This window comes from Glycine soja, chromosome 12, assembly GCF_004193775.1.
Source record: "Glycine soja cultivar W05 chromosome 12, ASM419377v2, whole genome shotgun sequence".
In the NCBI taxonomy this organism is placed as follows: Eukaryota; Viridiplantae; Streptophyta; class Magnoliopsida; order Fabales; family Fabaceae; genus Glycine; species Glycine soja.
In genome coordinates, this window is record NC_041013.1 from 38,543,678 (window position 1) to 38,557,897 (window position 14,220).

The following is a 14,220-nucleotide window of genomic DNA, read 5'->3' on the forward strand; positions in this document are numbered from 1 at the left end:
GAAAAGAAAGCATTAGCAACTTTATTTGTAAAAGAGTTTATCGACCGTATTTTATTCTTTTATTTTCACGTGACGACCTAAAGTAATGGCTGGTACATTCTTCCTTTTGAAAAAGCAAAATAGTTTAGAGATTATGAGCGGTAAAAAAGAAATGACTCCGAATAGAGTTGTGAACTGGCCATTCCGGACTCTATAGTGAGGATTTTCCTTCTAAACCTAGTTATGGTGAAAAGAGAAAGAAATGAAAAAGAAAAAGAAGAAAAAAAAAATTACCATGGATTTTGTTATTTAAATTATTACTATTAAACCAATCATTAATTTAGGGACGCCACACGTGTCCCCCTACGCCTGCACCCGATCGAAGCTACGTGAGTTCAAACAATGTTTGAAGAAGAAGATCATCAGCGTGAGGGGAGAGTCTTGAGTTTGAGAACGTGATCTCAAAAACTTTCAGGTGGAAGGGAATATAAAGGTTATAAAGGAAATATATGAACATTTCGGAAGGTTCTTCTAAGAAGAGAATTTTAATTTTTCACCTTTTAGAAGAAAATTAAAATTTCATATTTTTAGTTATTTAAAATTCTGTTTTAGAATTCCAAAAAATTCAAATTCTTCATAATAAAAAAAACATCTAAACAATGAATTTTAAATTAAAAAAAATTAAATTTTCTTGTAAATTACTTTCCTCATTTAAAATATTTTATTCAAACGCAATCTAAATGTATAAACATTAAATAAGGTGATGTTGGGTTAAAGGACACAAGTAAAAATTAAGAAGAAGAAAAATACACAATTAAATAGGATTACATACATAGTGTAAATAAAGACCTAGTTTGCAGAATGCAGATACCAACTGAATGCTGTAGAGCTGCTGTAATACTGATGTCTCCTCCCAAATGCGTATAATTCCAATGTCAATCGTAAAGCAAAGGAGGAAAAATAGGATTTTGAGTCTTTCACCTTTCCGACATATCCTTGACTTGCACACCAAAAGACAAAAATTGGAGGAAAAAAAGGAAAATGAATTTTAAAAAATAATTAAAACAGTAAATAATATATTTTTTAATATATTGAAGGTATAAAATATTTATCTATTTTTATCAATAATTAATTTTTTTAGGAGAATTTCCGTAAGAAAATTTGACTCTCTATATTTATTGAATCTCTCCTCCCAAATGCAATTTTTTTCATCTATAACTTGATACCTTCTTAACAAATCCAAGCTCAATTAATTTCATGAATGAATGTTGATATTTTAGTTATGAATTTATTTTAAAAGTACATGGAAAAGAAAAGTCCTACTAGGTCGGGGCAAAAGAAGAAAAAAAAACAGAAAATGATGGAATGACGGAATTGGTAAAATGGCATGAAAATGGAAAATAAAATGCGGTTCCAGAAGTAAGCGAGGGCTTTTTTCAATTTCTATCAGTCCACCCTCTCTCTCTCTCTCTCTCTCCTCGCGAACTGTTTCTCTCTCTAGATCAATCGTACCACAACTGAATTCTTCTTCTTCCTCTTCTCCTCTTCCGTTTTCGTTCGCGTTTCCGCAATTCGGAGCTGAAGATCAACCACCGCTCAAATTCGCGTTTGGATCCGATCGAATCCGCAATCCAATCGAGTTTCGGGATCTGAAGAGAAAGAGAAGAGAGGGATCTGCGAGCGCCATAGGCGATGGCGATGTCGGGGATGCGAGGACTCTCCGTGTTCATAAGCGATATTCGCAATTGCCAGAACAAGGAGCAGGAGAGGCTCCGCGTTGACAAGGAACTCGGCAACATTCGCACGCGCTTTAAAAACGAGAAGGTTCGCTTAGGGTTTTTAACTTCAATTGCCACTTCCTATTGTTGCTTTTTCCACCGTTTCTCGCTCATTCTGTTGCTCCAATTTGATTTTCCTGAACTCTGTTGTTTGTTGTCACTTTGAGGCAGTAGAAACCTAGGAAAATTGAAATCCATGACGCGAGATTGATGTTTAAAATTGATAGAGGAAAATTAGGGAGCGAGCATGTTTTGAATGTTGAAATGAGTAGGACTTGAGCGGGTTTGTGATGTGTGACCTTGGATTTTTACTGGTTTACTGCTGCGTGAAAAAATGAAGGTTTTCATCATAACTCGTGTGCTGATGAGTTTGTGGAAAAAGCAGCAATGAGCTAAAATTCCAGAGGATATACTGTTCTGTACAGTTAGGTATCCGTTCTTGGTTGAGCTATTCAATTGTTCTGTTCTGTTCACTTCTAGGGTCCCTTTGGTTGCAATATTGAAGATAACGTAGAATGGCCGCTGGTATCAATTGATTTAACAGCTCATGAGTAGATATTTATGTACTAGAAAGCCACTCCTTCTTAGTTCGAACAGATTCAATAGATTAAATATGTTACAAGTAGCATAATTTCTTTCTAACCTTACTTCCAGTGGCCATACCACTTCCGGTGCAAAGAATGCATTGGAAGCTATATAATGGTAGTATGGTACATGAAAAAAAAGGAAAAAAAAAATCCCCCAGGAAAAATGGTTCCCTGAGATGAGGAATTGACTTTAAATATATTATAGTTTCTTCAATATTATATTTGTTCTCAGACAACTTTGTGTTTTGTAACTTCTATAGATGCATCTATCTTTCTCTTAGTTAATTTCAGTATGTTCTGGCCTAAAAGATGGCCTTGGCCTTGCATTCCGATGGGTAAAATTTGGCAGTCTATGAAATCAAGTAACAAAGTGGATGAGTCTAGATTTGTCTCCACAAGGATTATAACTACTTACTACTCTTGGCCTTATTTTTATATGGAAGAAATTGAAATACAAAGCAAGAATTAAATACTGAAAAGCTAGAGTGAAAATGCAAAACGCTCCATGGTCATAAGTTAGAGGGTGTTAGTAAGCATGCAATATTGAATACACCAGGGATCCAATTTCATTTGGTTTTTTCAACTAGTATTTAGTATTCCACCTTTAACTAATATCTAATATATCAATTGATGGACAGATTCCCTTGATTAACTAATACTCATTTTTTCGCTGCATCAATCCTCTTTACCTAAAACCCAATTAATTCCATAACTTGAAGGTTAAGAAGAATAAAGACATTTATGATTTATAGAGTCTCAGTGACTCACAATAAATCCCACTCACCACTATTCCTAGACAATTAATGATTATGGCATTTTTCACATGGTCTAAGACTCTAAGTCATGTACAAATTATCCAATTTCCTACACAACCCTCAAGATAATAAATGGTCAATTCAGCATCAATAACTTCAACACTCAATAGGAATCCAAATAAATCATCATTCAAACCAAGCGGCCTTCATGCTAGCAGAAAATTATTCATCATAAATAATGGAAGAAAAAAAATATACTTCAAAGTTACACCATTCAGTCCATTCTTGATTGCATTTCTTCCCTTGGAACTTTCTAGTCTTCTAATCTAAAGCACAAATTCCCTCTATGCAAGATCCCCATCTGACAACTCTGCTACTCTCTCAAAATCTCCTCTATTTATAAATTAGGTCTAGTAGTCACGTTTTCCTGATTTGTTTTGGTCTTCTAATCCTTAGGCCTTCTGCTCCTTGATTTTCTGATAGGGAGATGGTTTATTTGATTCTCTGCAATATGAACTTAGAGATTTGAATAAATTTTGAGCTTAAGTAAAATCTCTTTACTTCTCCTTCTTCATAATATCTCCAATATTTATCCAAATATTCTGGAATATACATGAAAAATCAAATCATACATGAAAATATACAGAAGACTAACTAATTCAAAATCTAAAAATATAAACGAAAATAAGATAAATTGAAAAATATGATAAATAGAAACAAAGGTGTGTGCATTGTTGTAGCACATCACTTTCTTATCTCAAGAATAGCTATAACATACATTTGAATCAACTCATAGTCACGCACATATCTGCATGTTTCCAAAAATGTGTGGCTCTGAATACCATATTGTTACAGAAATTGATGATCCATGGTTCCCTGGATTGCAATGTCACAAGAATTTCTTTTGTTGACTAGTAAACTAATATTTATTTTTTTTTACCTTTGGTTCTATCTTTAGGCTCTGACTCCATATGAGAAAAAGAAATATGTTTGGAAAATGCTTTACATATATATGCTTGGCTATGATGTGGATTTTGGTCACATGGAAGCTGTTTCTCTTATATCTGCCCCAAAGTATCCTGAAAAACAGGTATTTTGTTCTCCTTCATGACACCTTTTTACAATGATTTTTTACTCTCTTTCTCTCTCTTCTCTCTCTCTCAATATATATATATATATATATATATATATATTCTGGTGAAGTGTTTCAGTTTCAGTTCATTTACATGTCTAGCAGAGAAAATATCTATAGACTGTGAAGAAGGAATTCTAATATTGCCATAAATGACTGCAGGTTGGGTACATTGTAACATCAAGTTTGCTTAATGAAAATCATGACTTTCTCAGGTTGGCTATAAATACAGTGCGCAATGATATCATTGGTCGTAATGAAACCTTCCAGTGTCTAGCATTGACTATGGTATGGTAATGGAAAAAACTTAAACTGCCATCCTTTCTTAGACTTGCTCTTCATATTAATCATTTAACAATTATGTATATTCCCCTGTTTCTTTTGGTATCTTAATGTACTAACAAGAAGTCTTGAAAATTTTTGTCCATTTGGATGACTTTCTCTTTTATACATTTTACCATCCTCTGTTGATCATGTGCCATGAAAAACTTTTACTTGGTAATATGGACTTGCAATGAATATATATAATTTATAAATTGATAAAATATCCACTTTAGAATTTGGATGACTCTTTATGTTCTTTTCTTTGCTATTATGGTTCCCATGTTTGTGAATTAAAGGGTCTCACTTTGAATATATTTTCTACAGTTTTTGTAGATGCTAATGTGTGCATTTAGTAAATTTTGAAAGTTGACAAGTCTTGGTACTCTGTTTCTTTCCTTGGAAAACAAATCTTTTCCTTTGAGTCACTGCCACCATATTATGTTTTCTATCTTGTAGGTTGGAAATATTGGTGGGAGAGAATTTGCCGAATCCTTAGCACCAGATGTACAGAAGTTGCTGGTAAGAAATTACTGCATTATCATTAAATAGGTGGCTTGATTGGAAAATATTGATGTTGACTGCATTTTGTGATCTAGATATCGAGCAGCTGCAGACCACTTGTTAGAAAAAAAGCCGCATTGTGTTTGCTGCGCCTGTACAGGAAAAATCCTGATGTTGTCAATGTAGATGGATGGTAAATTTGAATGTAATTTTGCTAGTATACACTTTTTTTCCTTATTGTTTTCTTTCAAATGCATCTTATTAGTCCCTTTTTATCTTAAGGGCGGATCGGATGGCACAACTTCTGGATGAACGAGACCTTGGTGTTTTGACATCTTCTATGAGTCTTCTTGTTGCATTAGTATCAAACAACCATGAGGCATATTGGAGTTGTCTTCCTAAGTGTATCAAAATTTTAGAACGGCTTGCTAGGAACCAGGATATCCCACAAGAATACACTTACTACGGTATCCCATCTCCCTGGCTTCAGGTTTGTAAATTTAGGAATATTTTTGAATGCTACTCTTACCAGCTTGCTTTTATTGAGAACCAAAAATGTTGAACTAAATTTTTTCTTATCCAGCAAGTTAACCTTTTTTAGTGTTTAACAATTTTTGCTTACTGTAGGTGAAAACAATGAGGGCTCTTCAATATTTTCCTACCATTGAAGATCCTAATGCCAGAAGGTCATTGTTTGAGGTTTGTAATATCAAATTGACACATCCAAAAACTTTCTTTAGTTAACAAATTTTAGTGAGCCTTGATTAATCATTTCAGGTCTTACAAAGGATACTGATGGGAACTGATGTTGTGAAAAATGTGAACAAAAATAATGCATCCCATGCTGTTCTTTTTGAAGCCCTTGCTCTGGTATGTTTATTGCACTATACTACATTGAAAATGAAAAACAATATTTTCATTCTTTACATTTCTCATTAAAGATGACAGTGACATGTATGTGTAAATGCTAATATGATGATTATGAATTTTTCTGGTTGAACTAAATGAAACCCTAGCAGACCAGGCCCCAACTTTTTACTATGGAGTTCTAGCATGTTTTTTGTTATGCTATTTCATGATTTATTCAAAAGATTTACATTTGTGTAATTAGCTGCTTAAGTAGAGATACAGTTATGGAGCTATCCATATACATTACCATGTGGCTTAAATAATATACGTGGGGCTGTTCTCTGTACCATATTACCCTCTTAAAAGCACACATTGTCAATAATCACGGATCATATTGATAGAATTAGAATAATTATTATTTTTTATTAATATTCTACATATATTGGGCTGAGTCAGGTTCATTGGGTTTAAAACTCATTAGTCCGACACCCAATCCAATTATAATTGGGTTAGCCAAGATGACCCAACCCAACCTACTGAAATATAGTTGGGTTGGGTTGATCGGGTTCACAGGTCTATCATGGCCCGCTTACACCCCTATTTGCTGGCTGTCTTCATTTCTATACATCTGGACGCATTTGGTGGTGGTGTGGTGTATATGGTATACATTTGGTGGGTTCTGTAAGTGTTCTTAATTGCTGCTATAGTGTTAGATATATGGATGATTCTTCATATAGAGATGTGAGCAGTGAATTTGGTGGCTGTGTTAATCTCTCCCTCCCCCTTCTCCCAATTTACATACAGGGGATTTTTTCTCACAATGAGATGTTGTAGTTATACTCTCTATTCTGATTGCTATATTCAGGTGATGCATCTTGATGCTGAAAAAGAGATGATGTCTCAGTGTGTGGCTCTTCTTGGAAAATTTATTGCTGTCCGTGAACCAAACATTCGATATCTTGGCTTGGTAAGTTGGGGGGCACACTTGATTAATCTGTATTTCTCTTTTCTTGTTTTTTTTTTTTTTTTTTTTTTTTTCTGTTTGAAGGGAGGGGCAAGGATTGCATGCCCAATTTCTGTAGTAGATTTCATTGTATCATAGTTTAGAAGGCTTGGTGGTGGTTGTGGTTGTGGTTGTCATAATGCAATGTCTCAGTTCATAACATATATGCTATTGCGGTGCAGGAGAATATGACAAGAATGTTGATGGTTACTGATGTACAAGATATCATAAAAAGACATCAAGCTCAGATTATTACCTCATTGAAGGATCCTGACATCAGGTTACATCTGTTATCCTATATGTTGAACATAATTGATCCTGTATATATCATCACTAAAATACTAAATTATTTTCATGCAGAACCCAGCATTTACTTACTGGTAACATATAAGTGTACATTTATGTATAAGATTGGGGCAATTAAGGATAGGATGCCCATTCATTGATTCACTCTCAGAACACTCCTCCTGACCCTTGTTAAAAATTTAAGTTGACTAAAGAGCGGAGAGATTTTTTCTTTTGAAGATCTTGGTTTTTATTTTTATGTTCTACTTTGTTGTTAATAAGTGGGTTATAAGATATGTTATTTCTTTTTTTTTTTCCAAAAATGCAACTTATAAGAGAAAGTTGATACTGTTTACTAAACTAGTTTCTCTTTGAAAGTTTTAGAAGTGCATTAAAATGCAAAGTTGATACAGAGCAAATTCCTTTGTTCTCAATGGAATTTTTTATTAAATCTAGTATTTTTACCTGCATTGATTTACATGCAGTATTCGGAGGCGTGCTCTAGATTTGCTTTATGGCATGTGTGACGTTTCAAATGCAAAGGATATAGTTGAAGAACTACTGCAGGTATGGAGCTAGGTCCAAACTAATTCATGAAATTTGAAAATCTCATTAAAGTAAACCGTATCTCCTTCCCAACAGAAACCTCATGGAACAATAAACAAAAGAAAGAAAATGAACCAGCTATTACCTGGATACACAATGATTAGTTTGCTATTCCAACTGTTTTTGTAGTATCTCAGCACAGCGGAGTTTGCAATGCGTGAGGAATTGTCACTTAAAGCAGCTATTCTTGCTGAGAAGTTTGCACCAGATCTTTCATGGTAATGCAATAGAGCCTACTAGAAAAATAAAAGAATAATATTGTTATTTAATACTGTAGCAGATAATCTCATCACTGGGTACTTTCTTGATATGTAACTGCTGAACTTCTCATAAAGGTTACATCGATGCTATATAGCCTCTAATGAATTATTTTATATAGGAATATTAAATCCCCTGACAGACTCAAGCGCAAAATTATCTAAGTGCCCTTATTCTTTGTTGGAGCAAGATACCTGAGTTTTTGTGCAGTGTCTTTCTTTGCCTCTTCTTGGACAGGGCATTCTTTTCTGATTCATTATGATGCTCAGCCAATGATTAGTTTTAAGGATATTTTCATTATCATATATGTGATGGATTTTTTTATTGAAAATTAAAAAATTCAGGATAATTGATGAGATATGTTTGTTCACTTATTTAGTGTTTTGAACTTTTGATGTGTCCTTTCATCGTTTGCTGTAGCTTTTTTTCTTTTACTTTTATTTTGTGGATGACCTATGCTCAATTTTTGCACTCGACTCTTTTGTCATTAAATTTGTACTTGCAAAAAAGGCTATAACTATAAAATTCAAAATAACATCCTGTCTAATGTCAAAATCAGAAATTTTTATGGTAAAATATGCAATTAATTTGGAAATTAGTGGGGACAGACTAGAAGAACTACTAGTTTGCATCCTTTATGAAAGTGAGATGAAAATCAATAATTTCCAACATTTTCTGCAACTAAGGATTGCAAGATTTTATTTATATAATTGTTCAGTATTTGTAGAAGAGAGAATCAATATACCTGTCACCCCATATTTCAGTACAAAAAATTCCCTTGATATCTTGATCAGAACTTATTGTTGATGTAATATGTATACTGATATCATGTCATCCCTTTTATACAGGTATGTTGATGTGATTCTTCAATTAATTGACAAGGCCGGTGATTTTGTCAGTGATGACATATGGTTTCGGGTGGTTCAGTTTGTTACAAACAATGAAGACTTACAGGTGTGTTTGAAACTTGTAGTGACTATGATACTGCTTCCTAATTTACACATCATTCACAAGGCATTTTCCGTCTTTGTCAGCCTTATGCTGCGGCAAAAGCTCGAGAATATCTTGACAAACCTGCTATACATGAGACAATGGTTAAGGTTTGTGTGTTTCCACTGCCATTCTTTAATTATCTGGATGCTACTAATATTGTACGGACAATATTTTCATTAAATGCCCCTTGTTGATGATGGCTTCTAAACTGTAAAATGTGTAAGAAATATTTAAATCATATTAGAGCAAAACAGTGACATCTTTGCTAAGTGGTCCATTTAAGTTGAAATTTCATAATCTCTTACGAAGTATAAAGAATGCCAATAAGTATTTCTTATGTTATTATGGATTTTATTTAATATTTTACTTTATATTGATTCATTCACGAATCACAATTACTAAATAATTTATAACTTGATTTAGTCACTATGAAATAGCATTTGCTTGATTTTGTTTCATGTGAATACACTTCAACAGGTCAGTGCATACATACTTGGAGAGTTTGGACACCTTCTAGCAAGACGACCTGGATGCAGTCCGAAGGAACTATTTAGCATTATACATGAGAAGCTTCCTACTGTATCGTAAGGAATCCCTTATTTATTTCATAGTTGAAATGCATTTTTTCCTAGATATCTTACAAGAGGTGCTTTATTTTCAGGACTTCTACTATTTCTATTCTTTTGTCAACATATGCTAAAATTCTGATGCACAGTCAACCACCAGACTCTGAATTACAGAATCAGATATGGACAATATTTAAGAAGTGAGATTTTACCTCTGCAATGTTCAATTTTTATTATTATGATTTTTTCTATTGTTTTTCATGATGCCATAGGTTCTTCTAACCCATTTGCTCATCTTTAGATATGAAAGCTCAATTGAAGTCGAAATACAGCAAAGAGCTGTTGAATATTTTGCATTGAGTAGAAAAGGTGCAGCTCTAATGGATATATTGGCCGAAATGCCTAAATTCCCTGAACGACAGGTTTTCTTGCAATATTGATTCAGAGACAACTTTTTTGAAATTTGCATGGTCACTTTGATAATCTATGGTATAACACTCATGGATTCATACTCTTTTTCAAATTCAGTCTGCATTGATTAAAAAGGCTGAAGACAATGAAGTGGATACAGCAGAACAAAGTGCTATAAAGTTACGAGCTCAGCAGCAATCTCAAACATCAAATGCTTTGGTTGTAACAGAACAAAGTCATGTTAATGGAACTCCACCTGTTGGCCAACTTAGCCTTGTAAAGGTGCCCAGCATGAGTAGTAATGTGGTTAGTTGATCCCTCCACTTTGTGTATCTTTTTTACTACATCATTTTGGTCAAGATTATAGCATCTTTAACCATAAATTGGTTCATCTTATTGCTTCTAAGTTTGACACCTACTTCTCTAAACAGGATGAGGCAGATCAAAGATTATCCCAGGAAAATGGGACTTTGAGTATAGTAGATTCTCAACCTCCCTCTGCAGATCTCCTTGGCGATCTCTTGGGTCCACTGGCTATTGAAGGCCCTCCCAGTAGCAGTGTCCACCTGCAGCCAAGCTCAAATTCAGGAGTGGAAGGAACTGTAGTTGAAGCCACAGCCATAGTACCTGCTGGAGAACAGGCCAATTCTGTACAGGTACATTGTGTTTGGCTAGCTTGTGTTTGCTTATATATATAGGATAGTTTTGGAGAATAGATGGTTTGATATTTATTTATGAGGGTGCATGAGAGTATTTATATTAGATAACCAAAACAGATGGGAATAGAGTCAAATCAAAATAAGGAGGTTGATGCTGACCAATTTCATTGACTTGGTCTGTTCAATGTTTCCAGCCACGGCTCAGGCTGTTGGGCTCTCAACATGCGACATAGTAAAACCTTAATTTAAGAACCCAAATAAGTAATGAAGTCTTTTTCTTAAACTGATGTGCCAAGTGCTAACTGAATGCTACTGCACAATTCCATTTGAATATTGTTTTTTCTTATATTTCCTAAATCTTATTTTATTCAGGCATGACTATTGTTGATGATGAACCACATTGTTACACCAAAACTTTATTGAACAAATACAAATTTAGACAACATGTCGCTTTTGGACTAGACTCTGTTCTCCATTGTTCAACATTAGAAGGTTATTACTACAAAATAACTTGTTGGCATTGGAATATAACTGGCACCTTTTGCATGTGCAGCCAATTGGAAATATTGCTGAAAGATTTCATGCTTTGTGCGTGAAGGATAGTGGTGTTCTATATGAGGATCCTTATATTCAGGTATTTCTTCATTTTTTTTCTAATGTTCTCTATTTTTAGTTTTAATTTTGGTCATGTATATTTGCAGTTTAAACATGTGTTCTTAGATTTTTAATATATATAAATTGTGCACAGATTGGCATTAAAGCAGAATGGAGAGCTCATCAAGGGCATCTTGTTCTTTTCTTGGGAAACAAGAATACTTCTCCTCTTGTCTCTGTTCAAGCTTTAATATTGCCTCCCACGCATTTGAAGATGGAGCTCTCTCTAGTACCAGAAACTATACCTCCCCGGGCACAAGTGAGAATTCATTTGTTACTGTTTGTTGCTTTCAAATATTAATTGTTAATAAGTTTATATTTTTCCCTCTTTTGATTGCATAGGTGCAATGCCCACTTGAGGTCATTAATCTCCACCCAAGCAGGGATGTTGCCGTTCTTGACTTCTCCTACAAGTTTGGTAACGATATGGTACATAAATTTAAACTTACTAATTTCAAAAATCATGATAGAGTTGAGTTGATCATATCCTTCCAAGGCTAGTATAAAAAAATATGCAGGTTGGCTACTTTATGTTGCATTTAGTTGCATAAACAAATTATCTTGAGATATATCCCTCAAGAAGCCAAGCATTGGATTTAATTGAATAGTGGGAGGCACTTGAGTTATTATTAAAGCTCAAATATTAAATGTAAGAAAAAAATTTCTTTTTATCTATTAGTACCTCATTATTAAACTGAGAGAAAACCGTTAATTTGGCTCCAAGTTACATGCATCGCCATATTATCCTTTAAAAATGCATCACCGTTAGTCCTTTAAAAATGCATCACCGTATTAGTCCTAAAATTTTAGTTATTAAATTAGTCCTTCAAAGATTCTTTTGTCACCAATTTAGTCTAAACATTTTGTTACCAAATTAGTCCTTCTAAATTGAGTGAGAAGGGGACTTCAGCCCCCTTCCCTCTCCTCCAAAATCTTATTCCAAACAACAAAAGTTTATAAAAACCCACCTCCTCCCCTCCATTTCTCTCCAACCAAATGCTATTTTAATTAATGTATATTTATCTATGTTGCTTCACAGGTCAATGTCAAGCTTCGCCTACCTGCTGTCCTAAATAAATTTCTTCAGCCTATAACTATATCTGCTGAAGAGTTTTTCCCTCAATGGAGATCACTTCCTGGACCACCTTTGAAACTTCAAGAAGTGGTACGTATTGTGCATTATGTACATGGTGAACTTTGGTTAACTTTATTTTGTGGCAAATATGTTATTGCTTTAATGGCTTGTTATATCTGATCATGCAATCATAGATTCACCTTTCCTTTTGGTTTTGCAGGTCAGAGGTGTTAGACCCCTTCCACTGCTCGAAATGGCAAACTTATTCAATAGTTACCATTTGACAGTTTGCCCAGGGCTTGTATGATATTGAAGTCCCTCTTTCTTTTTTTGGTTTATTTTCCCTGACATTCTTTAACAACTACTAATTTATATATTGTTTATGCTGTCTATCTGCTTTAGGATCCCAATCCTAACAATCTTGTTGTGAGTACAACATTTTATTCAGAAAGTACAAGGGCAATGCTTTGTTTAGTAAGTACATATGTTGAACTACATATCTTTCATCGCAGTCCCTAGTCCCTACAACTAGTATGGTTGTGACTTCTTAAATAATCTAATATTAATATAAAAGGGAGGGGAAATGGAGGCAGCATTTTTCACCTGCTTCAAGATCATAATAATCAAATTGTTACAGTTTGGCATTGCTGTTGTATTACTTGTTTGTCAGTTTTAAACTCTTTCTGTATTAGTTTTCTGCCGGTCATTCATGATTAAATTGATGATAACATTAGTTGAAACTTTTGGCAGTTGATAACATTTTTAAACTCTTGTTTTTTTTGTGAATGATGTGCAGGTAAGAATTGAAACAGATCCAGCAGACAGAACCCAGCTGCGAATGACGGTTGCTTCAGGGGACCCAACACTAACATTTGAGTATGTGATTAGTATTTCCACTTAAAGGATGACGTTGACAGATTCAACAGCTTTTGCTGAACATTCTTGTATTGGTTTGCAGGATGAAGGAGTTCATCAAGGACCAATTAGTCAGCATTCCCGCCATAGCAACCCGTGTACCAACACAACCAGCTCCGACATCTCCACCACTGGCCCAACCAGGCAGTGCTCCTGCAGCATTGACGGATCCTGGGGCAATGCTGGCTGCTCTTTTATGACAATATAGAGGTGTTCATTAATTATTACACATTTGTAAACCTGATCTACACAGCCTAACCCATGTCTCCCTCAAAGCTAGTGAGGTGAATAGACAAAATCATGATGCAAGGGCTGGCGGAATTAAGAGTGAGCTTGTTTACCAGCTGAGTGTTTGAGCAGGGATTTCTGGGTTGGTGGGCATTTTTGAGATTCTTTCTGCACAAAGTGATTGTCCTTTAAGCAAGATTTTATATCAGTTGGGCGAGGGTTTTCAGTTTTCTCATATTTTTCCCCTTCCCAGTTTCACTGGATTGTTTGTGGTGCACCTGATAGCATGTAAGATATTGCCTTTGATAGAAACAATTGTAAGTTTGAAATTGATACTTTGACGTTACATACAATAATAGCTTGTGGAGTAAGGACATACGCATTTTTGCTATCAAATGCTATCTAGGGTTCAAACTTCAAAGTCAAGTTATTGACTTATTATCTATGAAAAAAGTTAAGTTATTGTATATGGATATGATTAAATTGGACTAGAATACTTGGTTATTAAATATGTATAAGACGGGTGCGACATGTGGAGCTTGCTAAAGCAAATTTATTGAAACTTCTGTATGCCACAAAATTAAAAACAAGACATTTGCGAATGTTTAATTATATATTTTTATAATCTCAATTCTTTCAATTAAGTCAAATTTCTTTCACCA

General features: G+C 34.4%; 1 protein-coding gene across 1 annotated transcript; it reads left to right on the top strand.

The window, feature by feature from the left end:
* The first annotated feature begins 1,359 nt into the window (after positions 1 to 1,359).
* LOC114378545 (AP-2 complex subunit alpha-1-like) lies at positions 1,360 to 14,025 on the top strand. Its single transcript, XM_028337166.1, has 27 exons — positions 1,360 to 1,803; positions 4,058 to 4,189; positions 4,394 to 4,519; positions 5,012 to 5,074; positions 5,152 to 5,249; positions 5,339 to 5,546; positions 5,684 to 5,755; positions 5,834 to 5,926; positions 6,771 to 6,872; positions 7,091 to 7,188; positions 7,679 to 7,760; positions 7,929 to 8,017; positions 8,906 to 9,011; positions 9,092 to 9,157; positions 9,528 to 9,634; positions 9,712 to 9,816; positions 9,918 to 10,038; positions 10,145 to 10,333; positions 10,459 to 10,683; positions 11,240 to 11,320; positions 11,435 to 11,599; positions 11,683 to 11,769; positions 12,380 to 12,505; positions 12,636 to 12,716; positions 12,818 to 12,889; positions 13,212 to 13,291; positions 13,374 to 14,025. The coding sequence occupies exons 1-27, from the start codon at positions 1,672 to 1,674 to the stop codon at positions 13,528 to 13,530; spliced, it is 3,063 nt and encodes a 1,020-aa protein (XP_028192967.1). The 5' UTR covers positions 1,360 to 1,671; the 3' UTR covers positions 13,531 to 14,025.
* Positions 14,026 to 14,220: the final 195 nt, after the last annotated feature.